This window comes from Equus caballus, chromosome 20, assembly GCF_041296265.1.
Source record: "Equus caballus isolate H_3958 breed thoroughbred chromosome 20, TB-T2T, whole genome shotgun sequence".
NCBI classification, from domain to species: Eukaryota; Metazoa; Chordata; class Mammalia; order Perissodactyla; family Equidae; genus Equus; species Equus caballus.
This window is the reverse complement of record NC_091703.1, coordinates 59,907,397-59,935,194: the sequence shown is the minus strand read 5'-3', so window position 1 is coordinate 59,935,194 and position 27,798 is coordinate 59,907,397. Positions and strand designations below refer to the sequence as shown.

At 39.2% G+C, this 27,798-nt stretch overlaps 1 protein-coding gene and 1 long non-coding RNA gene across 9 annotated transcripts in view; one reads left to right on the top strand and one right to left on the bottom strand.

Annotated features, from left to right (window-relative positions):
* The window catches only part of LGSN (lengsin, lens protein with glutamine synthetase domain), an 80,923-nt gene that overhangs the window by 29,353 nt on the left and 23,772 nt on the right, over positions 1–27,798 (top strand). Inside the window, exon 1 of one of the 7 annotated variants that reach the window (XM_005604000.4) lies at positions 6,151–6,547. The exons of 2 other annotated variants lie outside the window; for them this stretch is intronic. In XM_005604000.4, the coding sequence (XP_005604057.3) occupies positions 6,404–6,547 (144 nt within the window). In that variant the 5' untranslated portion in view covers positions 6,151–6,403. Of the gene's footprint in view, positions 1–6,150; positions 6,548–16,240; positions 16,454–24,700; positions 25,032–27,798 lie in introns of those variants that run through there. 4 more of the 7 variants (XM_005604001.4, XM_023625124.2, XM_070244786.1 and 1 more) reach the window with 4 other exon arrangements.
* Positions 9,776–24,637, bottom strand: LOC111769357 (uncharacterized). 2 transcript variants are annotated; one of them, XR_011429822.1, is made up of 4 exons: positions 24,576–24,637; positions 19,552–19,644; positions 18,835–18,888; positions 9,776–9,867 (listed from the first exon to the last, which is right to left on the bottom strand). It is a non-coding gene; the product is annotated as an uncharacterized lncRNA (long non-coding RNA). The 2 variants fall into 2 exon arrangements; XR_002802331.2 differs by lacking the exon at positions 9,776–9,867 and having other exon boundaries at positions 18,602–18,888.

Sequence of the window (27,798 nt, the reverse complement as noted above, 5' to 3'; positions counted from 1 at the left end):
TCAAATAATCCTGATGCCAAAGAGACATATCTTGGGGTGGCCAATTCTAGGTCCCCACAACCTCAATAGTTAGGAAAAAAACCTGAATTATTGTTTCTTAGTAACATGTCTCCTGATTGTCCTGGAAAATCATCAATAACATCAATAATGACAACAGATCCTCATAACTAAGCAGAGCTCCCATGGTCATTAAGAAATATTTGTTCAGGGGCCCATCCAGTGGTGCAGCAGTTAAGTTCGCACACTCTGCTTGGGCAGCCCAGGGCTTGCCGGTTCAGGTCCCAGGCATGGACCTACTACGGCTTGTCAAGCCATGCTGAGGGAGGCGTCTCACATGTAAAGTAGAGGAAGATGGGCACCGATGTTAGGTCAGGGCCAATCTTCCTCAGCAAAAAAGAGGAGGTTTGGTGGTAGATGTTAGCTCAGGGCTAATCTTCCTCAGGAAAAAAAGAAAAAAAGTATTTGTTCAAAGCATCATATTGTCTTCCTTGAGAGATCAGGTTTTCCGAACATTTTTTTCACCAGCAATTTATTTTTTCTCATTTCCAGCCACAAGTTCTTCTTATTACAAGATCATACATTTGTGCAGCAATATTTTTTTAAACCAGAGATTGAGAAGTCGAGGAAGAACACAGATAATACCCAAGCCCTGTGTGGGTCCTGAGTCAGGGAGACTGTGGTATGGTAGGAAGAGCAATGGAAAGAGGCCACAAGCAGAGGGATGTAGGCGGCTACCAGAAACTGGGCAATGTGAGGAAAACCATTCTCCCCTATAGCCAGCCTCCGGAAAGAATGCAGCCATGGACTCATTTGAACTTCTGACTTCCAGATCTGTAAGATAATAAATTTATGTTGTTTTAAGACACTAAGTTTGTGGTAATTTGCTAAAGCAGCAACAGGAAACTGAGACAGGTACTAAGTGGCAGAGCCATCATTTGCTTAAATCTGATTCCCTATTTAGCTATTCTGACTGAAATATGCTCGTGGCTCCAAGACGCATGTCTGCTCCATTTTCACATCTTGGAAGTCGGGATGCGTCTCAACATCAATCACATCTTACAGCGGCTGTCAGTCAGGCAGCAAAGGGGCTGTAGTGGCCTTGTCACTCCTGTGGGAACCTGAGGGCATCATCAATAAAACTTGGGTCTTGACTATTCGAAAGAAAATGCCAGAGAAAATAGTGGGGCTCTATTAAAACAATTTTATTTTGAAATAATTTCAGACTTTCAGAAAAATAGTACAAAGAATTTCCATATAACCTTGACCCTAATTCCACAAAGGCTAACATTTTATCATATGTGTTTTACCATTCTATCTCTATGTCATATATACGTATATAATTTAGAGATAATTTCTGCTGTTTAGAGATAATATATATAATACATTTTTTTCCAAACAATTCGAGGCTAAACTGCAGACGCTACATGATGCTCTTTATATCTCAATAATCCTCAGCATGTACATCCTAAAAACAAGGTCATTCTCTTACACAACTATACGATAACTACCACAATAAGTCAACTAGCATTGATAAAATACTCTAAAGACGTTCATATTTTTCAATTGTTCCCTGATGTCCTTTACAGCAAAAGAAAGCATAATCTGGTTCAGGATCCAAGCCCGTGTCACATATTGTACTTAATGGTATTGTCTCTCGTCTCCTTAGTTTGCTCTAATCTGAAAAATTCTTTAGTCTTTCCTTGTCGTCCATAACCTGGCATTTTTGAAGATTACAGGCCAGTTACTTTGTAGAATGTACCTTAATTTGAGTTAGTTCTGATGTTTCTTCATGATTAGATTCAGGCTATACATTTTCTTTCTGGGCAGGAACATCACAGATATTTCTCCTCAGCGTATCACAGGAGTTACACGACGTCATTTTGTGTCATTACTGATGTTAACATTGATCACGTAGTTAAGGTGCTGTCACCAGGCCCCTCCACTATTTTCCCCTTTGTAATTAACACGTATCAGGGAGGAAGAAATTTTGTGATGATGTAAATATCCACTCTCATTGTAATTTCTCCACAGAGCAGTCTTTTAAACCATCAGAACAAATCGTTGTGGGGAAGAGGTGTGGAGGGCGGTGGGTCACGTGTGGTTGCTACCCTCTTGGAATAGGAGTGGAAGGTACACCAGCCCTGCGTCAGCTCAGGTCTGTGCACAGCTCGTGCCAAGGGCGTTTGGATCTCTGGTGGATTATTTCATGAACTGCTGCATCACCAATGCAGTTGATGGAAAAGAGGCTGATATTATGTAGAGAAAAACTAAAACATGGAAATTGGTGAGTCTAAGCCCAAAAGTAAAAGTGGACTTTGAATGTAGAGAATTTGTAGGAAAAAACATAACCAATTGGTTTGTCTTGTGTTTTCCTTTTGGTGTATGCACAGAAGAGATGTATAATAAAACTCTGTATACAAATAAAATCCAAAAGAGCTCCTTTTTTTCTCTTTTTTTAAGAGGATCCATCCTGAGCTTTTTGTTGTCGCTGTTGTTGTTGAGAAAGACTGACCCTGAGCCAACATCTGTTGCCCATCTTCCTCTTTTTTTTCTCTCCCCAAAGCCCCAGTACATCGTTGTATATCCTAGTTGTGAGTCATTCTAGTTCTTCTATGTGGGACACTGCCACAGCATGGCCTGATGAGCAGTGTGTAGGTCCAGGTCCAGGATCTGAACTGGCGAACCCTGGCCCGCAGAAGCAGAATGTGCAAACCTAACCACTTGGCCATGGGGCCAGCCCTGAAAAGAGCTCTTTTAATGTGTGTAAATAAATATTTTTAGTGTTAGAAGGCCTTCTGTCATTGTTTAATTGGCAGAGGTTGCCTTTCTTTCTTTTTCTCTGGTGGGGAATATTGGCCCTGAGCTAACATCTGTGCCAATCTTCCTCTATTTTTTTGTATATGGGACACCATAATGGCATGGCTTGATAAGTGGTGTGTACCTCCATCCCCCAGGATCTGAACCAGCAAACCCTGGGCCACTGAAATAGAGTGTGCGAACTTAACCACTATGCCATGGGGCTGGCCCCTTTTTTTCTTTTCCTTCTTATTAGTACATAGGGTATGTTTTGTAATTCATGGTGCCTTAGATACCATATAGCAGAAGCTGTGAAATTACAAGATCCTGTGCTTATCTGGTGTTTCTATTTAATTCTTACTGTTATTCCTCTCTCTGTTATATTCTTATATGTCCTAAAAGAAACTCAGGTGAAAATAACTTACATTTTACCATCAGCATGAGGAGCTCTAGTTAAAACTGTGAAGTAGGGTCAATTATTTGCTATACTCAACCTGAATTTACCCTGGGTTGTGCCCAACCATTTCTCTGACTTCTCTTTTTATCACTTACTCCCCAACACTTGAGATAAAACTGCTCTTAGGAAAAAAAACCTGATCAACTCATTTAAAGTGAGTTAGGTTAGGAGAAGACAGTGCCTCTCTCAGCATATTTGCCTTTTTGTGGGGACAGAGCCCTCGGTCAGCTTGACCAAAGACGTGAAGCCTCACTGAAGACTTTCTCACGTCTTGGTGGGTATTATTTTCAGAGAGCTGGGAAGATTTTCCTGATTTTGCCACATAGTCAACTGCCTACTCTGCCTGGGACTGAGAGCTGCCTTCCTGGAGTCCCCTAGATGTGGTGACCCCAGAGGGCTCTGTTGTAGTCACAGCAGCTCTTTTGCACTATAAATGTCCCAGGAGTAGTAGCATAACCATAGACTTTCAGTCTAAGACTTGCCTATCCATCTTCATGAGTTACACACACGTGGAGCCAACACCCCAAGGAGATGCAAGTTGAAGAAGATCCTGCGGACATCAGTGACCACAAACAGCTTAGGGTACAGGACTTTGTCATGAAAAATGGAAAGATTTGGGAATACTGTATTTACTCCGCAAAAGGAAAGATTAAGAGAAAAATGTGTTTGGTGCTGTAAAAATATGAACTAGGAATAAGCAATTCTTTAACAAAACTGCTCTTGGGCCTCTATTTTCCTCGCACCACCACCATCACCCTGGACATGAGAAATTTCATTGCTCAATTACAGCAACTTAAAAGGACCAAAAGTCATCAGCCTTGGATCATAGCAACATAAATCATTCCATATTTGGCTAACACGTCTTTACACTAATAAAACATGCATGGTTTTGAATGCTGGTTCTCATTTACAGGTGAATGTAGAAAAAACTTTAGTGACTACTTAGGCAGCTGCAGTGAACAGAGAATTATTGCTTCCTTCCCTTTTTTGCTCTTTTAAGTTCTCAGGAGGTACAGCAGAAAAATCAACACCAGATGGCTTTAAAGGAGATTACATTGATTTTTTATTTATGCCTTATTTCTAAAAAGAATTTAAGGTAGCTCGAAGTCTCAAATCATTTCCAGAGTAGAAACTTCTCATTGTTCTGGATACGAGTCTCCTTAGGGGGAAATGTCATTTCCATTGATTTACAAATCAAATCTCTTGGTTCAGTGGTTTACAGATGTTGTTTGATCTTGTACGACAAGGCCTTGTATGACTTTAATTGCTGTGTCAGGGACCCACCTTAGATCTGCTCCAAAGCATCTAGAAATGGGAAATTATTGGAAGAAAAGCATCCAAGGTATGTTCTCTAATTTCTTAGATAAGTTGGATAGAGATGCGCCCATTTGTAGCTTAACAACTTGCACTGTTGAAAGAGAACAACACATTGATGGAATTGAAGAGAATGAACTAACATTGTTTTTTTAAGGAAGATTAGCCCTGAGCTAACATCTGCCACCAATCCTCCTCTTGTGCTGAGTAAGATTGGCCCTGAGCTAACATCTGTGCCCATCTTCCTCTATTTATTTTATATGTGGGACGCTGCCACAGCATGGCTTGATAAGTGGTGTGTAAGTCCGCACCTGGGATCTGAACCGGCAAACTCTGGGCTGCCTAAGCAGAGTGTACAAACCTTACCACTGTGCCACTTGGTCAGCCCCCAAACTAACATTTTTTGAGAAACTGGCTAGGCGGTCCACTCTGACAGAACCCATCTATTTGTCTCATATTTTCTTTCTGATGTATGCACAAAAATTATGTGTGATAAAAATCTGTCTCACAAGCAGGCCCAGCTGTGTAATTTGCAGGGCTCAATGAAAAATGAAAATGCAGGCTCAAAAAGCAAGAAGAATGCTTTTCCCTCTTTCCCAGGTTTCTTTTTCTACCTGTCATAGTCTTGTGTATTTTCTATTTAGTAACTTGCTCCCTGTGGTATGGCGTGTCTTTCAGGGCAAGTGAAAACTGTCACAGGAGCCCAGGGCCCTGCCCTGTGACCTGACAAGCAGGGCACTTGTGTCTGACCCCAAACCATACCCGGGCCCCAGTGTGGGGCAGAGGACATTTGGACACAGACGTAGACATGTACAGGGGAAGAGTATGTGAAGAGACACAGGGACAGTGTGTGTGAAGATGGAAGATTGGGGTGATGCATCTACAAGGCAAGGAAGGCCAGCGACTGGGGCAAACCACCAGAAGCCAGGGAAAGGCAAGCAAGTTCCCCTACAGGTTTCAGGGGGGAGCGTGGGCTGCAGACTCCTTGAGTTTGCATTTCTAGGCTCCAAAACTGAGACCATAAATTTCTCCTGTTTTAAGTCATGCAATTTGTGGTTCTTCGTCGTAGCAGCTCTAGGAAAGGAGTACACCATGTGACAGAGGATGTACCACTTATTTGTTTAATTTCTGCCTGCCCCTACCAGGCTCTAAGTCCCACGAGGAAAGGGACGCGATGTATTTCGTTTACTTTTGTACCCCAAGTACTTAGAACCCTGTCTGGCACTCAATATACATTTGCTGAAAGAATGTAGGGATAAAATACTTTATTTTTCCCCATTCTTTTCTTTGAAGCTATTCATTCTTTCTAAAGGTAAATCCAAGTCCAAGATCAGTGAGGTAGGAAAAAATTTCAATAATTGTAAAGAGTACAGCAGAAAATTTCACTTTGAATGGTTCCCTAAAAAGTACTCTGTCATAGAGACTAATTCTCTGGCAGGGAGGGTCTTAAACATCTATGAGCATATCCAGAGAGGCACTGTGACCGGGATGGAGCCACTGCCTCTCCAGAAGACCCGGCTGGGTGCGCAGGATTAGGTTGCCCTGTGTGTGTGCCAGCCTCCTGCCTGTTGCTTGCGTAACGCACGGAAAGCGACAGCAAGGTCTGGCCGGATTGCCCCATTTCCTTCCGCTTTGCTGCGCTGACCTCTGAGGTGACCGAGCAGAACCTCTGCTCGCCTCCAGAGCTGCTGTCTCACTTCCAGCCAGGAAAACATTCAGTGACAAATCTCATCATCCTGGAAAATAAAATAAACCCGGGCCTCAAAGGCCACAGAGACTTCCAGCATTTAAATCCTAACGTGGCGTCTGAGTTTAGAGCCCTGCACTCAGGGTCCCATGTCCTCAGCTTCAGCGTTATGGGGACAAGCAGAGTGGGCTGTATGTGCTCAAAAGAGAGAAGAAAATTTCACGCATCTTCCGCCTTCTCTGGACCACCGGATGTGCCTCCTGAGCAGCTTGGAGCAAACTCTACTTATTGAGGTCAGACTAGGCTTTTTTTTTTAAGTTAAAAAAAAGTATCCGTAGTCCCATTAATTCTCATCCTTATCTAATTCAACCGCCTCATCTGGCCAGCTCATGTGAGGAGAAAATATTCTGTCCCTTCGTTTAGATGAACAATTTTATATGACTCACGAATAAAACATTTTTAAGGTTAATGATCTTAGTGAAGTCCTTCAGATAAGGCATAGCATAATACTCTAAAATAGAAAGAACGAAAACAAAGAATGTGTTCGCGCATAAAAATCCCTTCTAATACGTGAGTGGTGGAAAGTCCCGTGTTTCATGATTCATTAGCCTGTTTGATCTCAATGTTATACAACAGTCTTATTGCAAAAACAAGACTGTGTGGATGTTGCCACCTACTGTTTGCCTGGAAGCATCCTGGTATAATTCACTGTATGTGACAATACGCTCCTCTCTAACTGCAATTCTTTTCCTGCGAGGGCCATTTTTGTCTCAATTCCTTCTTCTTTCAAATTTGTTTGCTTACTTACTCTTAAGTGCTTTACCTAAAAGGTCATGACGAGGAATTCTTCCACCGATATATTGGAAAATCCTGATGAAGTGACCTATTTTTCCTTCAGTCTTCTCCAATATGTTGAAATCAGTTTCAGGTTTGAAAAGACATACAGTATGTGTAATTGAAGCTCCATTTTAAAAGTACGTTTGTCTCCAATCAGATTTAGAGGTCAAGATTACTGGATTGCGGTTAATTTTAAGATTCAAATTCAAGATATTTATAAGACAAATGTCTGCTTTTTTTCCCTCTGTAAATATATCTAGGCGTCGGTGACTGAGCGTCACGTTATTTTTCTTAGGATAAAATACCAATTACTTTACTTACCAACTGGTCTCCTGAATTGTTTACTTTGTAGTTCTGAGATGTGCATGTAGCACTATTTTAAGTATGCTGTTGATTCAAACTAGAAATAAAATAAAATTTGTAAAACCTTCACAACCATATTTTAGGCTAGTTTAAGTGCATTGAGACAATCTGTGATCTGCAGACAAATAACTATGGCTAGACCCAGTAACAATTATAATTAAAATCTGTGAACTGTTTCACAGCTCATAGATTCCTTTGTATATTTTAGTGAATGTGGTCCCAGTAACAATACTGTGAAGTAATTAGTGCAGTAATCGTTTCCATACTACAGAGAAGGAAAGTGCGGCAGAAAGAAATCAAGGTACTTGTTGAATATCACACCAAAACGACTCTGCAAATGCAGTTATCTTAACTGCAAAGCTTATTCACTTTTATTATTCCCTATGAGTTAATTAACTTACATGATAGTTACTCAACTCTTTTTCAACTTTTGTTTGTTGAGTGAATAATTTTAAAGTGTTTAAAAATAATCAGGTCATTCACCTCTAAATCTTTGGGCAGGTCTCTAACAACTGAAATTCACTGAAATGTATTCTCATTCTCAGAAGCCGAGTGGACAAACAGGTTCCCAAATGCTGGCTTCTCTGAGCGTGTCCTGAATAAATGGTTTAGTAAAGAGCAGGGACTTTAAAATGGTATAAAGTACTACTTTTCATTGCTATCACTATTTCTATTGCTGCTAACAAATTACCACAAACCCAGAGGCTTAAAATAACACAAATTTATGATATCACAGCTTCTGTAGGTCAGACATCATGGCATGACATAATTAGTTCTGTGCTCGAGGTGTCCCGAGTCTGAAACGAGGTGTGGGCCAGGCTGAGTTCTTGTGTGGAGACCCTGGGGCACAGTCCACTGGTAAACTTATTCAGGGTGTGGGCAGAAGTGAGCTGCGGTTTTCACTGTAAGACTGAGGTGCCCATTCCCTTGCTCACTCTTGACCGGGGGCCCTTCTCAGTTCCCAGAGGTCACGTTTCCTGTTCTCCATCTTCAAAGTCAGTAATGGGAAAGTTTTCCCTTGTGGAACCCCTCTCATGCTTTGACTCTAACTTCCCTGTCCATGACTTCTGGGCACAGATTCAAAGTGATGAGGTCAGGTACTCCTGGATGACTTCTCTTCCTTAAAACCAAGTGATTTGGGACCTGAATTACATCACAAAATCCCTTCACACAACACCTAGAAGAGTGTTGGACTGAATAACTGGGGGAAGGTGTGTGTATGCCAAGGGCTGGCACTTTGGGGGCCTTCTTAGAATTCTGCTGGCCATGCTTGTCATCTGGGCAGCTACAGGCATTTTCTAATTTGGCCCCTAGACTCCATTCTCTGCCTTAATACTCCCATAAGTTCACATTACAAATTGGGCCCTTAATCAATCTTTCTAAAGCCCAGTTCTGATTAAATTTAACATTTTGCTTCAATCGAAAACAACAAAATGCTCCATGTTTGGAAGACCTCTCAGGTAGGAAGTTCTCTGAAAACCAAGATCTGAACTCTCTGTTTCTGTCTACCTCCCTTCATGCCTCGTTAGACGGAGAATCAGCCTGTGTCCTGTGCACAGCGAGCTCAGAGCTTCAGCTTCCCCTCTCTTCCTCACCCTCATCTTCAAAAGGACAAACCCCAAATTCCGTTTCAAGGCTGCATTCCAACGGTGACTCCTCCAAACAGCTTTGTATTAACCTGCTTCCCCTGTCAGTGCTTTTGTCTCATTTTGTTTTAAAAATCTGTGTGTCTAGTGTAGTTGGCACTCCCCCTTGGGTTAGGTAATTAAGAGAAGCCTGGGTGCTCCACCGAACGGCGGATTCTTCTAGGCCAGATCTGGATTTGGTTCATCCTTGTTTCTCTACAACCCTTGAGAATACCTTGAAGAGATTATATGTCCCAGAATATTTGTTGAGCCATTAACTAAAAATCAAAATAGAAACCCGAACGAGCCAAGAGTTCACAGCTCTTCATGGTGAATGCATAATTGCATTTCCACATCCTTTGCAGTTGAGGGTGATAGTCTTTTTCAAGGTCATTGACTCCAGAGCTTCAGTCATTAAGTTAGAGCATCTTCTTCATGGCTTAGCCAATATTGGATGACCAACTCATTTATATTTTCTTCTATGATAAATAAATATTTTTGTTTGTTTTTTATTTCTTGGAGAAAAATGTTTTCTGCTCACATTTACCAAAACTTTCAAAAGCTGGAGACAGACTTAGGCTTCTTATTTTCTCATTCACAAAGTTACCTTTTTTCTATTATTAGGAATATTTCCTTACAAGTTTTTCCCGACTAGTGGACTCTGCTGTATGATTCATGTATGACTCAACAATTATTCTGGATTTTTAATGAGTTGTCATTTATTTAAGCAGGCTTCGGAAACAGGATTACTCATTGTGAGGTTCAGCTTGTACATTTCCAGATAGTGACTGAAAAGAAGAACAGAACAGATATTTACTTGGGAACTTTCTGAATTTTCACAGGGCTTTGGCCTTAGTATCTAATTTTATTTCACGAAGCATGTGTCTTTTTGCTGTGAAAACAGTACCTTATCTTAGAGACTCCTCTAGCCTTTAGGGCATACTGGAATAAGTCATTTCAGAAGAAAGTGAATGAATGAAAAAGTGGATGAACTTTTGGAATAATGATGGATTATAAAATAAACTGAAGCAGAGAAGGAATGGGCTTTAAAATTACATGTCTGAACAATAATCAAAACCTCACAACTTCACTAAAGACCACAAAGGAGGCCCGAGGGAATAATCATATCATTATGATGAGAACACTCTGAATTGTAAAGATGTCCATTTTCCCCAAATATTCTAGAAATTGATGCAAATTCAAAGTATCAAATAGGTTTTGTTTTGCTTTAAGAAGACTGGCTTTGAAAGTTATCTGTAAGGGAAAAGCCACAAAACTATTTAACAAACTTTTAAAAAGAAACAATGAAGGAAGATTTGCCGCCTGGATATCTAAACTATACTTTAAATTTTTGGTAAATAAAATAGTGCAGTATTAGTATTCGAATCAACAAATAAGTCAACAGGTTGAAATATGGAATTCAGAAACAGACCATTTATTTTGGAACTTCCATTTATGAAAAGGATGGTCTTTCATTAAGTGGGGGAAATAATTAAGTAAAAGATTTGGGGCCTGAGATTGCTAGTTGGCTCGTTCTTCTCAGCTTCCGTAGTTATGGAACCTTGATTTCCAGGTGCGAATATGGTTGCCCACAGTAGTGACAATACTTCCCAGCCTCCCTTGCAGAAAGGTGGCCCTGTGATTAATTCCAGATCAATGAGATGTAAGCATGGGGGTTGTGCTGTGATGTTAAAGGGAAGGGCGTGACCACCCTTACCCTTCATCCTTCCTGCTGGCTGAGACAAGGACACAGTATCTGCTGTCTTAAAGCAGTCCTGGGCCCTGTGGAAAAAGCAGCCGTGTGGTTGGTGGAGTGATAAGGTAGAAGTAACAGGGATCCCTCACACTACAAGCCCTGGCTTGCCTATTCTTTAAATATTATTTTTGGAGGAAAATAAAATTCTATTTTGTTTAAGCTTCTATTATTTTGGATTTTCTGTTATCCCTAGATGAACTCCTTCCTAGCTAACACTGATGTAAGGCTACTGGTTATGCATTTAAAAAAATAAATTTAAAGTTTACAAAAAAATAAAAAGAGAAGAAATAAAAAAGAAACTACCTTATGAAAACCTGTTAGAGAGGACAGAAAGAATCCCCAAGCTGATGGCATATATTTCTGAGCCTAGGTTTCATCTCTCCACTGCTAACATAATAATTCTTTAAAGGGATGTCTGTTTATTTTTGTGGGATAATGGTGTTGGTTCATTTGTAAGTTTCTTGATTAGGACCTAGAATATATTTTCCCATAGAAATAAAGTTATGGATGATGCTTGGTTCCCTAGGAGCCAGTGCTACAGAGGACAATGGTAGGTTCTGACGAACATATAGAACTTTGAATCAGAATATTGCTTTTCCAGTCCCCTATTTTTCTAATACAATCACATTGTTAAGTTTACAGTATTATACGTGTTTATGTTATCATGAATATAAGTGCTATTTATTGCTCAGCCAAATATTATACTCTGATTATTTTCCCTTTACTACCACTTTTTGTTTCCCTTGGGGTTAATGCCAGTTTTCTTGATTTGCTTGTCTTTCTATGTACTATTCATCAATTTGACCCTAAATTCTCAATCAGTCATCTAAATATCTTCTTAATATTTTCAGACTCACCAGCTATTCTTACAAGGCCCATCAGTTTGAAGAACGTCTCCCAGGCCTTCAGATCTGCTTTGGCCTGGAATGGTTTTCCTGTGGGCCTTGGGTACAGTTGTCCTCCTGGGATTTCTCTTCACCTTGCCTATGAGTAGGATCCCTTGTTTCTTGAACTATGTTCTTATTTTTTTGTTTGCTTTCATTGCGTTGGAGCACATGCTCTACTAGCTTTCTGAGAGAAGGATGATAATAAAGGATGCCACATTGTTTGAATATCTTAGTATATCATCTAACTTTCTGGATGGTTTGACTGGGTAGATGATTTTAGATTGCTTTCCCTCAGAATTTCAAAAGCACCATTCTATTTTCTTCTACATTATAGCTTTGCTGTTGAGAGGTCCAAGCCACTCTGACTCTTAATCCTTTATTTGTGACTGTATTCATTTCCTACTGCTGTGTACCAAATTACCACAAATTTAGAGACTTAAAATAATATCTATTAGGGGCCGGCCTGGTGGTGCAGTGGTTAAGTGTTCATGTTCCGCCTTGGTGGCCTGGCGTCTGCTGGTCAGGATCCCAGGTGAGGACATGGCACTGCTCATCAAACCATGGCACGGCAGGCGTCCCACATATAAAAAAGCAGAGGAAGGTGGGCATGGATGTTAGCTCAGTGCTAGTCTTCCTCAGCAAAAAGAGGAGGATTGGCAGATGTTAGCTCAGGGCTGATCTTCCTCAAAAAAAAAAAAAAGAAAAAGAAAAAAAATCATACCTATTAATTATCTCACAGTTCTGTAAGTCAGAAGTCAGAATGAGTTTGACTGGACTCTCTGCTTTTAGGGTCCCAAAAGGCCAAAATCAATGTCTCAGCCAGGCTGGGCCCTCATATGAAGCCTTTGGGGAATTCATTTCCGAGCTCTTTCTAAATTTGGCCCAATTTGGCCTTCATTTGTGAGATTCAGGGCCCCACTCTCTTGCTACTGGTCAGCTGGGGGCTGCTCACGTTGTTTGTCACGTGACCTCCTCTATCTTCAAGCCAGCAATGGTGCACTGGATCCTTCTTGTGCTTTCCATCTCTGACTTTTCCTTCTGCTGCCAGCCAGAGAAAACACTCAGCTTTTAAAGGGCTGCTGGGATTAGATTAGACGCACCTCCACTATCCCAGTATCTTAAAATCTGTGATTCAGGATTTTCATTGCATTAACAAAATCCCTTCATAGCAGTACCTAGATTTGTGTTTGATTGAATAACCAGAGAATGGAAATCTGGGGGGGCCCATCTTTAGAATTCTGCATACCACAGTAACCGTGTGTACTTTGCAAAAGAGCCCTCCCCCTCCTGGAAATTCTGATTCTCTCCTCTGCTGCTTTTTCAGGGAATACTCTCCTCCCTTGTTTATGGTCATCTGCCAGTTCCAAGTCACTACTGCCAGAGCCAAGCTTTCCGTTACAGATTCCATGGCGAGTGACAGGGTCATTTGTAAATCGAGGAATTGTGAGCTGGGTAATCCATTTTGTGACATAAACATTTATTTAAGTTACATACTTTTGACTGTTCTTTTTTATAAACATAAAATTCAAAGTGATATGAACTGTTAAATGCCAGGTCATATCTCAGACTGATTAAAGTAAGTAGAAAATAATAAATATGTAACTGAATGCTTAACCTTTTTATAGAGATTCAGGTTAAAATGTGAATAAGACAATTAAAATTATGTCACTGTTCATAATGAGTTAGCTTACAGACCGTTTTCTTTCAACTGTTCTATTGGCATGACGTCATAATTAACACTGTTAATTTATTATATTTCCAACTATGATATGAATAGGCAAGGCATTATTACAATTAAAGTATAAGAAATTTGAAGCCTTTTATATTAAATGAATCTTATTATATTATCAAAATCAAGATGTGAATCTGAAAAGGCCTCTTATATGTTTGAGAGAGCAATATTTTGATCAAACTAGGAAAAACTTTCAGCTCAAAAGAAGGCTGAATAAGCCTGAGAGGATGGAGGCGGGAGAGATGAACTCGTTTGTTAATGTCACTGTGAGAAGCACGCGGGGTGAAGGACGGATTCCTGCCGATTGGCGCAATCAGGCTGATAGAGGCCTGCACCGGGATCTGGGAGGCGAGTATTGTATCTATTCTCAGTGTGTGGCTGCTTCTGATCTATGCAAAAAAAAAGACGGTATTAATTCCTGTTATTTCTTCAGTGATATTTTAAAAATCTGATTATCAAACTTCCCTGTATAGGGTAATACTTTAATACCTTTAATGAGATCTCATGGACCAGAATAAAATGAAATTATTGAGCGATTTTCTCTTTAGTATTTCTTGGCCACTGACATTCAAGTTCAATTGGTTGAATTAAAAAAATACATATACTTTATTACCTATACATACATATACATATACCTATGTATATACATACACATAAGGTCTAATATTTATTTCTTAGACATATTCACATGAGACAGAATAACAGGAGAAAATTAAACAAAGCTTTATAACGTGTATACACGGGAGAGACTCAGGAAAACTGAACAGCTTGCCAAAATGGTGGAGCTTCTCATCTTAAATACCATCTTCAGCTACAAAGGGGGATGTTGGCAGTGGGGGGAGTCAGTTATGAGAGATTACCAGAAAAGCATAGTAAGCAAGAGTAAGGTTATCATGCAGATTTAAGTCCTTGCCTTCTGCATTGATAAGAGTTTCTAGAGATAAGGTCATCGCCCCTTCTTCCTCGTACAGAGAGGGAGACACCTTTCCAGATAGAGGTTTCCCTTATAAATGTAAATATCTCTTACAAAGGGTAACTTCTGCTTTTCAGAGTTTCTCTCATGTCTGCAGTTTTTCAAAGTAATCAGACCAAAATAATCCTCATGCCAAAGAGGCATACTTGGGATGGCCAATCCCAATCCCCCACAGTACAATTGGAGAATTGATTTGTATTGCACCAGTTTTCTCCACTGATGTCCTTTTTCTGTTTCAGATCCCACCTTCATTTAGGAATGCTGTCATTTCTTATCATTGCAGATCGTGTGTAGAGTTACACAGAGAAACTTCACCCTTCTTGCCTGGGCTAGTCATGCTAGGTGCTTGGCTGGAATTAATTTATAAAGTCAATTTCCTGTTATGACAGTTACAGTGTGGGAGTGAAGGGGGCACGTACAACTTGGAAAACCACAGGGGGCATAAATAAGTGTAGGAGACTGCCGGTGGGTCTCCCTTTCATTCATATCTCACAGAATCACAGAATATTAGAATTAGGAGGAACCTGAGAGGTCATTTGGTCCCAAACCTCATCTTGCCCCTAAGAGAACCGAGATCAAGAAAATTACATGATGTGCCTTTGAGGAATGAGGTTTTGTCCAGAGCTCAAGTCTTTAAGCTGTTGGCTGTTTCACGATAGCAGCAGTTTTCAGTGTGGTCTGGGGACCCCAAGACAGTTTGACGAGACTGTGAGGTCAAAATTGTTTTCATAATAATACTGAGATGTTATTTGCCTTTTTCTCTTTCCTTCTTTCATGAGCGTACAATGGAGTTTTCTGGAGGCTGCATGACATGTGGTATTGTAACAGGATAAATGCTAAAGCAGACATGAGATTCCAGTGGTTTTGCTATTAAGCTAGATATTAAAAAGATTTGCAAAAATTTAGTCATACTTGTATTATACTTTTTTATGTTTTTGAAAATATAGTCGTTTTTCTTAAAAAATATGTTATTTATAATAATGTACTATTTTCATTATCATTCTATTTTTAAATATGGCAAATATTGATTGACATAACCCACACAAATGAAAGGTTTTGGGGTTCTCAATAATTTTTAAGCACCCTCCCAGTAATTAGAATGATGTCCCTAGTAAGAGAAGGAAGCAAGGACAACAGCAACTATCAGATCAGTTAAATTAACAGTGTTATGAAAATGTATTCTGTGTCACTCCTTATCTTTTCCTAAACATAGCTCTGGCTGTTTCGGATAATTTTTAACTCATTATATGTGATTGCAAGCTCCTTATGTGCCTTGGAACTCAGAATTTCATGCTTCCACATTCACGATTGACTTCATTTAACTTTATGAAGTTTGTGCTAAATATATGAATGCTTGTGGATATATGCCAATAATTGAAAATGCTAGATTAAAACGCTTTGAACCCGTTTTTTATCGTATCAGTTCTACATAATTGTCTTTGACTTTTTTCAGGGACATTGTTTTCTACATGTTGCTTAATTAGGTTTATAGAAGGGGCAGATGACAGAAGAAATTCCCTTTCCAGAGCAAATGAAAAGGACAAAAAATCTCTCATGTTCTGTCCCCACCCATGTGTATTTGTGCTCATCCATGAATTCAATGATCCTCTATTCAGCTGCACCCAAACTATATTTTTTATAATGATGGGTTTTAAATCTCAATCCTGTAAACAGATCTACTGTTTCCCTAGAAAATGAGCTGTTTGAGGCAGAGCTGGGAAGAGGTGGGGCCTGGGTGAATGGAGGGGCTTCCAGGAACTTTGGTGATCAGGAGTTCGAGAGCTACGGGGAAAGTTCCAGTATTACTCTTTACAACTTTTGCGCCACATTCTCTTTGGTGAAGAGTGTCCCTGGCAGTCTTCTGGTTGTCTATGTCATAATTGGATGCACACGTAAGAGGAGCAAACCCATGCAGCTTCTAGAACAACCACAAATCTGGAGAAAGATAAAGTGGAAGCATCCTTCTGTCACTGTTGTCCTGGTCTTGTGCTGGCCCGAAACCACGTTCCGGTGACTGATGGAAGCGGTGAGACAAACTATTCTGTGGCCTCATCTATTCTTTTCACAAATCAATTCTCCCTTAGTCCCATTCGGTGTGTTCATCTTATTTCTTTGGGAAGGCAAGAACTTTGTGTCTCATACATTGTTTTGTTACATATAACCTAGATAAACAGGAGATAAAACCAGAATCCTTGTGATAGAATTTACTGCTGCTGTTTCTCCAACAGGGAAAGAAGAGGGTTAATCTTTTCCTTAATTTGCATCTTTCGCTCCTCTAATCCTGTTAAATAATTCATCAGAAGGCAGTAACTTAGTGGTAAACAACATACTGTTTCCCCCTGTTGGTAGTTAGTAAACTTTAGTTTCTGCAATCTGTTCTCATAAAATGAATCCCAGCATTCCTTTAATCATTTTAGTCACTCTTCTCCGGATCCGTTCAATTAGATTACATCTTTCTGGCAAGAGAAGTCCCTGGGTTGAACAGTCTTCCCGTGTGCTGTCTCAGAGACTGCTAGGCAGACTTGAATCTTCCACTCATGGCTCAACAGCTACGATCACTCTGACTGATACAGCCCTCTGAACGTAGGAGGCATTGAACAAATGCTTGTGAATGAAAAGTGTTGAATATCGACATACTGACAATTTATTATTTTTTCCCATTTATCTCCTAAGACCTTTACTAACATTTGATTTCATGAAAACTGATTTTAAGTAGCAGTAAGACTTTTAATGGATCTCATACTAATATCATGGATTTGATTACATACCATATGTCCAAACACAACAAGTGATTATGGTGGCTGCCCGCATAGTTAGCCTGTGATGCAGCTATTAGCCATGTGTGTACTGGACTGGCAATATGGATAAAGGAATGAATGAATGAACCAGCAAAGCACCAAGAATTTTCCAGTAAGACATAAAATATATGTATATGTATATAAATATGTATAAGTAAAATAATTGACTCTCTTATTCATGCAACTTGTTTATTCTTCAATACTTTCTAGTTTGAGTGAAGTTTAATATTTTATAAATTCTTAATATAATAAAATTCCCTCATTAAAATTACAATTCTTCCAGAAAATTTATTTGATTTCTTGGACCTTAAATAGTACGCTTTTCAATCAATATTTTAAAAAACAAATCATAAATCAATCTGAGGAGAAAAATGTATATGCTTCATAAAAGACGCAAAGCATATCAGAAGAAAGAAAACTGCATTAAGCAAATAGCATTTATTCTTGCTTTTGCTGACTCTAAACAGAATATGAGGCAATCTCCCAAGTAAGAATTCTACCAGGAATACAGACCTTGACGAAAGGCGATTTTTGAAAAGTAAAATTATTTTTGTTCATGTGTTTTCTCTAAATGTTTTACATTTAGTTTCAAAATGGCATATAATATGTATAGGATATATTATTACATACTTTCTTTTTATATAACAAAATGAAAACAAAGTCTCTTAAGGGATATTGTGAAGTATAAATGTGTATATTTGTTGATCAAATCCTCTCTATCAGGGGTTGGCAAACTGGCCACTGGCTGGTCTACTGCCTGTTTTTGTAAATAAAGTTTCATTGAAACTCGACTGTGGTCATTTGTTTACATATTGTCTACGGCTGCTGTCATCCTATAACAGCAAAGTTAAATACTCGAGATACAGACCTTGAGGCCCACAAAACTTAAAATGCTTACTGTCTGGGCTATACATAAAAAAAGCTTGTTGATCCCCGTTATTGGTTAAGAACCCAGGTTTATTCTTTAAATTCACATGTGCACGTTAATTATCTTTAAATGGTTTCTTTTAAGCATTCCTTTGCCCTCAAGGATTTTTTTTTCTCTTTACAAAATTGAAAAAAAAATTAAATTAGCAATTTCTGAAAAAGGAGAGACACAAATATGTGAAATATATCTTCATTTCAAATTCTCTACAAATGCCATTTAAATTTTTTTCCTTTTTTCTCAAAACTTCAACTGTCTATGGATGGGAGAACCATCTATTTCTTCCATCTGAAGTCTTCAGTATTTAGGAATGATAAATATATGATAGCAAACATCACTCCTAAAAACTAAAAATCACTGGTGCCCTCCTAAAACAGACTGATAATCTGATTTTTGCTGCAAGTCATCAAATAAACTTCCTACTCAGATCAGGCAATTTTAGGCTAAGAAATGATATCAATAGAGTTTCCTTTAATTGTGTGTCACCCGATAGGCTCTCACTAAGGCAAAGGAACAAGGGTTAGTGAAATTGCCTCACCCATATATTTATGCATATATTTAAGCTTCTTTTCGGTGCTGCATTTGTTTTTAAAGCCTGAATTCCTTCCCATCTTGCCTTCCTGGTTGAGAGAGTGGACTCTGGGGCCAAGTTATTGGTGTTCCGATTCTGGTTATGCCACTTACTAGCTGTGGGGCTTCTGCAAGACGCTTCAGGTTTCTGTCCCTCAGTTAGCTCATCTGTAAAACAGGAGTAGTAAGAGTAGTACCTTCTTGGTTGTGGGGAGATTAAATGAGTTTGTGTCTGTAGGCACTTAGAAGTTCACTTGTACATACTCAGAACTGTAAGTGTATCCTATTTTATCTACTACCATAATGTAGCAGTGCCAGATACTTGTAAAATTCCTAAAACTTTTGTTGTAATTACACACTTTCACAACTGGAGTAGAGGAAGCAGTGTGGACACTTCAGCTTCATCTGGGTCCCAGTCTCGAAGTAAAGAGGTTGATACACACCTTAGGCACACGGGCTTTCATTGAAGAAGCTCGATTAATGAGCCAAGGAAAGAGGTATTTTTGGAAGGTTTCTTTTTCTAAAGTATGTTTACTTAATTAAAAACATATTACTTTAAAATTTTTGATCCATTAGAAATTTATGTATTTGTGATATAACCTAAGACATACCAATGGACATGCGTTCTGTGCTATTTAGGTTATCACCCACCATCCTGCATGATAGCCAGTACGCTATGGAAACCAAATTTTTCAAATGGACTTGGACTCTATTACTTCAGAGTATAGCGTCTTTATGTTTCTGTAAATTTTGTGTTTAGATTACAATGATTTGTTCTGCTGAAAAAATTATTCCTAAGTCATCTAGATATGGGTAGAAGATACAACTTACCTCTAATTCTGTCTATCATCTAGGAGGCAATGTGCTGGGAATATTGTGTTCTGCTTGTGAATCATGTAAATGTGTGAAGGGCTCTGACTTTACCTAAAAAATAATCATAAATATAAATTGTTACCTATTGGTGAAGATGTCCGACAATAGATGTTTTCAGTCCTTTTCCTAATAAAAGAAAGCACTTATGATCACGTCAGTGGCTGTGGTGATTGACTGGACCACAGAGGCAATCGCTTGAATCTAAGTCATCATAAAAAGTTGATATAGCATGGCATAAGAGACGATTTGATCTTTGGCAAAACATACTTAATTCTCATAATAGAAATTTGGCATTTTTTGTCTAGATAATAAATTCGATCTCCCTCATACATCATTTCATTTATTTAGCAAAAGTATATTAATCTCTTATTATGAAATAGGCAGTATTCCAGGTACCCAAGTCACAAAATAGAATGCAAATGCTCTAAGAATTCACAGTGTAGGTGGGAGATATAAAGACAGGTAAAATACAGTAAGACATGGTAAGCACTATATAAAGCTATGTGAGAGTCACCAGATAGAGTGACTAACTATCCATAAATAAGACCTCTCATCCAAAAAAAAAAAGGAAAGAAAAATCAAGTAAATACAACAATTGAAAGAGCTGCTTTTTGAGAAAGAATATCAACAATTCATTCATTTCCATCCCCCAATTTTCATGTTTATTAAAGTTATATATGCCCATGGTTTAAAAACTCAAATAGTTCTTCACCCCACTTCTGTTTCCCCTTCCAAGACATCCATTCTCAATTTCTATAGCTGGATCTTTTTGGTTTAACTCATAATCTCTAAAAATTGTACTTATATTACCATGCTTTAAGTTTTTGGCATTAGCTATTGACTTCTCTCCTTGGATAAGCGAGAATTTAGCCCTCTTTCCTCCCTCCTTACTGAGCACACGTGCACACTTTCAATTTCCCCAATCATCTCAATAAAATAATATTGCAATTTTAGTAGGATCAACATTTAGTATTTACATTGTTATGATTATGTAAAGCTATTCACAGTTGAGCCATGTATTATTATTATATGATTATTTTTCCTTGCCCATATAGCTTTTTCTTTTCCATGGAGTTAATAATTGTCTCTTTGTTTTAGCTGCTTAGTATCCTATGGATAAATTAGAAATTCAACATCAATTATTCCCAAAACATTCAGACATGAGGTATTTTGTTAATTTATTCTTCTTTAAAATTGTTTCTTGGCCTTTGTCCTGAAAATATCTGATAATACTTTTCTCTTGAGATTCAGCTGTCATTCTGAGATCTCACTTTATCACTTCCCCGGGATTCCCTTTACTCTCCTCCGTGTTGGATATCCTGTTACTTGGATTTCTGGTTTTCCTCTGTATTGGTTTCCTTGTTTGGAGAAACATATCCTTCATTAGTTTTCTGAGAAAGGGTATAAGAGTGGCATGTGAAACATGTCTTCATTTTGCTTTTCACCTGATAGTTTTGATTCAGTATGGAACTACGGGTTAGATATTTTCCCACAGGATTTTGAAAACTTCTCCATTGTCTTCCAGCTTCCAGTGTTGCCATTAAGAAGTCTGAGTTTATTCTGATTCCTCATCCTTTGTGTATGGTAGTGTTTTTAAATTTTATGATGGTGAGTCTTGATGTGTATCAATTTTAATCCATTTAGCTAGGCATTCAGTGTACCCTTTCATTCTGGAAACTCATGCCCTTTAATTCTGGGAAATTAATATTCTTGAAGCATTCCTCCCTTCTATTTTCTCTCTTATCTTTTTCTGAAACCCCTATTATTCACATGTTGGACCTCCTGGATTGCCATCTCTCATTTTTTTAAAATCTCTTCTATCCTATTTTCCATTTCGTTCTCTTGTTTCTCTTATTTCTGGAAAGTTCTGTGATGTACATTGGATTGGTTTTCAGTTTTCCTCATCGACTGTTTAGAATTAGCTTTGTACCATCCAATTCTTTTTTCTGTTGTCCCATTTTCATTTTATTTTCTCCTTTTTTGCTTATGTCTTTAGTTAGATTTTTTTTTTTTGATCAGGCAAAAGTAAGTGCTTTTATTAAATCTAACATCTCTCCCCAAAGCCCTCATGTACTTTTAAAGAAAAGTCTATAAAGATAAAGGAGCTCTTTTATCCTAAACAATCAGGTAAAAAATTGATTGGTTAATCATGGAAGTCTTCTGAAATAAGGAATCATAAAAAAGTATACATACTTTAAACATTATTTTAAAATAAGTCATATAATTACATTGTATATAATTTATTAGCCAATGTATTGATTTTGGAACTGTGCCTTTTTTGTGTATGTATATATCCATTGATTTGAATCCATTGTCTTTCTTGCATAAAATATTATTGTAGTGCATTATATAACAATAATATAAGATTTTTGGGGCTGGCCCTGTGGCCGAGTGGTCAAGTTCGCGTGCTCCGCCGCAGGCGGCCCAGTGTTTCATTGGTTCGAATCCTGGGCGTGGACATGGCACTGCTCATCAGGCCACGCTGAGGCAGCATCCCACATGCCACAACTAGAAGGACCCACAACTAAGAATATACAACTATGTACCGGGAGTCTTTGGGGAGAAAAAGGGAAAAGAAAGAAAGAAAGAAAAAAAAACCCCTCATCATTAAAAAAAAAAAGATTTTCATTTTTTCATGACACAAGATCTTTAAAAAGACCATTATAAGACAATCTAAAAGGAAATTCTAAACTTCAAAAAATTTTCTTAATTTTTTATAGCTCTATTACCTGAACCAAGTTCTACAAAAATTTTTATGAGACAGGTACTGCTATAGACTGAATGTGCCCTCCCAACATTCATATATTGAAATCTAAGTTTCAGTGTGATGCTGTTTAGAGGTGGGGCCTTTGGGAAGTGGTTAGGTCGGGAGGGCCCTTATGAAAGAGGCCCCAGAGAGCTCCCTTGCCCCTTCCGCCATGTGAAGGTACAGCTAGAAGATAGTCACCTACGAACCAGGAAGGAGGCCCTCATAAGACCCCAAATCTGCTGCACCTTGATCTTGAACTTCCCAGCCTCCAGAACTATGAGAAGTAAATTTCCATTGTTTATAAGCCAGTCCATGGTATTTTGCTATAGCAGCCTGAGCTAAAACATATATTATTTTCAAGTTTTCCTAAAACATTCAGCTTAGTTTTTAAGAAACATTAAATATCTTTATTTGTATTGGTTCACATAATATTTAATTAAACAGCATATGTGCAATAATCTGTGCAAGTAGGATAAAACAATTTTGAAAATAACTACAATTGACTTTTAGTAAGTATACAACTAGACTGATGGGAGAAAAATTTGGGGGGGACTTGTTAAAATAGCTAATCTTGAGGTTTAGAGTGAAGCAGGAGTCCAGTTATAATGAGGAGGGGGCTAAAGACAATTTGACTGGGAGGTTAGAGATGAGGGGGTACAGCCCCAACGAGTACAACAGAGTTGGAAAGATGCTCAGTGGTGGGGGTTATCACTGGAAATGAGAATCTCTGAATTAAGATCTGTCTGACTTATGATGTACAGCTTGTGACACTATTGTGCAGATAACACTGCTCTGCATGTGACACAAAAACTCTTTTTTTTTTTTTAAAGATTGGCACCTGAGCCAACAACTGTTGCCAATCTTCTTTTTTCTTTTTTTTTACTGCCCTTTTCTCCCCAAATCCCATCAGTACATAGTTGTACGTTTTAGTTGTGGGTCCTTCTAGTTGTGGCATATGGGCCGCCGCCTCGCCGTGACCTGATGAGTGGTGCCATGTCCGCGCCCAGGATCCGAACCGGCAAAACCCTGGGCCACTGAAGCGGAGTGCGCAAACTTAACCACTCGGCCACGGGGCTGGCCCCCAAAAACTCCTATAAAAGAAGACTTAAAAAGATATAAAGGTAAGATGTAATTGTTTATCTAATTTATTTGTCAGAAATGTACCAACTCCATGTTTTACGATACAATTTTTCCATTTTATCTTGAACATTAGAATTAAGATTAACTATTAATTTGGAGGGTTAAGGAAAGAGGGTGTGGCTATGGATGCAAACAGCATTTAAATTGTTGTGTTTATATAAATAATATTGATTATCTGGAAACTTCATCTATGATTTTTTATTTCATCTTGATTCTATAAAATAAATAGATGAGTTATTACAGTTCATAAACAGAATCAGTGTTTGGACTTCCAGGAAATTATGAAAAATCAATCTAGTGAATAGATAAATAGGCCCAATTTAGTTTTTGGAATTTTAAGAGAGAAACGGAAAACTCTTCAGATACTAAGTTTTGTGATTAAGAACAGAGAACAAAATTTGTCAGCCATATAGCAACTGTTAGAAACAATATGTTAGAATTCAATACTATGGTTTGATTAGAAAGAGACAAAGAGGGTAAACTGACAAGATACTGAAATTCATAAGGTAGAAAAGAGAGACAGGTGGAAAGATAAACAAAGAAACAAACGAAAAAGCAGAGTCACTACAGCAAACGCGAAATAATGACTATGCCGCTGCAGAAACAGAACAAGAGAGTCAGGCCTGGCTGATAGGGTGAAGTGTGGGCCTGGGCTTCCTCTCGCCTGGATTCCCAGATAGCAGCGATCAGCTATGGGGACTGTGCACTCACACATGGAAAATGCTTAGAGAGGGTTTGGTTTGATTCAGAAAAAGCACCTTCCATGCCCCACCAGCTGGACTTGAAATCACAACTGAAGGCAGCGAACTCCCTCTGAGAAGGCATTCCTCACTTCCTCTGAGTTAGGAGCGTCCTGGGACTACGTGGGGCGGCCTGTAGATGATTCCATGTTCATTGTGGACAGCTGAGATGGGCTGGGGTTTGTCGGAGACTGACGTTTAGAGAATTGGAAAGGCTAAAGAAAGATGGCTGTAGTTATATAATGAAGGACCAGTATTAATTTAGAGGCCAGAAGGGACCCTAGAAAAGAAAATAAAAATGGGAATTACAAATGAATGCATCTTTGCCAGTGGTAAAAATCTGGGTCACTTACAGCTGTAATTTTCCATTTGTCTTTCTGTCTGTGGACTTTGATAGCATTGTTGTCTAATAAATGTGTCATCGTCTGAGCATCACAATAGATTTCATTCTAGAATACAATTGTATCTAACAAAATTCAGTAGGTCGGAGAAAAAGTCAATCAACAGTTTTAAGCTTTGTATGTCCTTTGTTCGTAGGGAGTCAGGCATAAATGAGCATTTGTCATTCGACTCTTCTAGCGCGCTGCTGGCATACTGTGCCTTGGGCATGACACATCAGACTCTGGTGTTTACCTTTTATTACCTGCCAGAGCCCTCTGGAAAGAACCTCCATGGAATTCAGCCTCTGCCGCTTTGTTTCTGGTACACATATAAATACACGTTGAAGAATTTATTGGGGATATTGTGGTTTCCCAAGCTGACAAATAAAAAAGTGTGAGATGAATGATGAAGGGGACCTTCCGGAGGAGGTATGAAGTTAATAATTAAAACATTATTTACCAAAATACTGACAGAAAATCTTCTTCTTATCCTATGTCAACTGTTTGAGTGCCAGTATGAATAGGGGCAGCAGGATTATATTTTTTTATGTCTGCTTTGGAGAAGTTTGTGAAGAAATTCTCTTCTACACGTTAAGTTTATAAATATAATAAAAACTAAATTCAGAAATTGCATTAGGAAAGTTCATTTAGTCTGAATAATCATTTAAAATAACTTCATTAAGCACTGAGTTTCAGAAGCGTAAGGATGCTATAAAAATTTTTATGCCTATTTTGGTGGTTATTGACAGCACAATGTTTGTTTTTCTCAAAGCTTTTGCCTCATTTTTATAAAAATGCTTTGAGGTTAAATGACTGAAGGTGAGAACCCATTTTCAAATTATGTTTGAAATGCATGGCATTTTAAATAGTGACTGCCATTCATCTGCACTGGAATATATTAAAATACTCGGTTGTCAGCATACAGCATTTCTCATTAGTTCTTCATGTGTATGTATCCAACTTCTACTCCTGTATTTCTGATAGCCCATTCTGAAAGACTGAAAATGTAGAGTGGGAGGCATGCTGCGGTCAAGTCTGGGAGGATGTAGGTTTTCCTCAAGTGAAGTTAAGAAGATAAAATGCAGGAAGCATACCTACTATGTGTGCAAGACAGAGTGGTAGACCAGTTCATTGTGTTTGGAATAGTGGCATATAGAGAATAGGTCTGATCCCCACTCATTCTCCATCTAGAGCAGAAGACAGCTAAAACCCTAAGGACAAATGGCGTCACTGCTATGCATCAGGAGCACAAACAGTGCGCTTTGGGGTGGAGACGAGAACGAGTGTACTTTCCACCAGGAAACTAGGTAATGCTCGGTGAAGAAGGAATTCACCGAGGCGTAGCTGCGGCTTATCCAGTACTGCCCTGTCATTGTCAGAGCCATCAAATGATGGACGTGTTTGTGTAAGAGAACAAATTTATTTGAAAGCTAATTTGTAGCTGCAAATGATGGCTTAGGGAGAGTAAAGGTAATTAGTATGTGCATCATTAGTTTTTTGAAATTCTGATTTCTAACTCTTTAACTTCTTGGACTAGATTTTACTACTCCTGAGCCCATGGCAGAACTGCGTTTTCTCCTCCACCTCCCGCATTTTTAGCCAAGGATTCCTGGTGACACAGCTTTGGTAAAAATCCCTAAGACCAGTCTAGACCAAACAGTGATTGTTGACTCAGGAGAAGAGAAAAACCAACAATAAGATTTTAAAGTACCCAATTTTCACAGCAAGCATCATCCTCTGGCCTTTGGGAAAAAGTTCCTTGATGACTAGGAGGGAACATCGTGTTTAACGGATGTAATAAAGCCGAGCCTTGGCTCCACTTGACCCCACTCTCCACTGAGTGACCCCCCGGGTGCTCTCCCTTGTGGAGTCATATTCTCAGGAAGAGAAAGAATACGGGACGAGGGAGGGAGGCGGCTTGTGACATTCCTTTTCCAGTTAACTAATGTCTGGAAGAGTCCAGTGACTGTGTTCCACCCCAGATGCTGTGGTGACAGGAGCAGCGGCCGCCTGAGGTTAACTGCAGTCACGTGGCGCTGAGCCCGGGCTGGAGGCTTCGGAGGGCGGAGTGCGTGTGACGAGCCCCCGCAAGCCACTGCCCCACCGAGTCCACGCTTCGGCAGGATCTCCAGTAAAAATGCCGTCACTCATCTCAGATTTGGTATTTCCCTAAAGAACGTTTTACTGAGCTTCCCTATTCAAAACAATGTCATAAAGTCAGGCGTTCAGCCAAATCCTTAGCAGTGAACAGAAACTAGATCAAAAACACATTCTTATTCCCCAAAGTAGACCCTATGGGTGTCTGAAGCTGTGAAATTGGGGGAAATGACAGCACATCGTGAAAACTAAAATCTATGTATTAAGAGTCTGTGTGTGGGACTGAGCTGGGTGGTACCCAGGTGAGGCGGGGAAGAGATGTTCGCTGCCCTGTAGGTGCTGCGACCCAACGCAGAAGACGCCTGCGCAGGTGGCCACGAAGGGCTGACGTGTCCACCCCAAGGAAGGAATGACGCCCTCTGGCTTGGGACCAAGGTCGTCCTGCTCTGCAGCCCGTGTCTGTGTGTGTGTATGTGTGTGTGTGTGTGTATCGGGCCCTAAGTGCAGCTCTGAGGGAGGCTGTGCCTGACCTTCCAGGACAGAACTCAGGCTAGAGATGACCTACCCCAATTTACCCTACTTTCTCTGCTGTCTGCAGTCCTCTGTGCAACTCTGTCAAGACCTCCTGGTTCTCTTTGCATATTTTAAATGGGTTTTGTCTCTTAGGATTCAGGAGTTTCACTTTCAGATTTCAAAGTTTATAGTTCATTTTATATTTATTTTTATTTGCTTCAAATCGACTTCTTTCCAGTTCATTCAAAGCCTCTCTCAAGACTAAAAGTGAGGTTTGTGTTTCATGGGCAGTGGGTAGGAGCACGTGCCCTGGAACCAGAATGCCGTGTTTTAATCCTGGCTCTGCTGCTCACCAGCTGTGTGACATTTGCAAATTATTAGACTTCTCTGTGCTTCCTTTGGACATTAAATAGTACCAACTGGAAGAGATTTTGTGAAGAGAGTGAGTTCCTATGTGTTAAGTGCTTAGAATAGTGCTTAAAACAGGGTGAGTACTCCTTAAAAAGGACTTATTCATAAGAGGTACTTTATTATGTTGTAGGCTGACCAGTAATATCTCCCCTGAGTTTTCATTTTTACAGCCTTG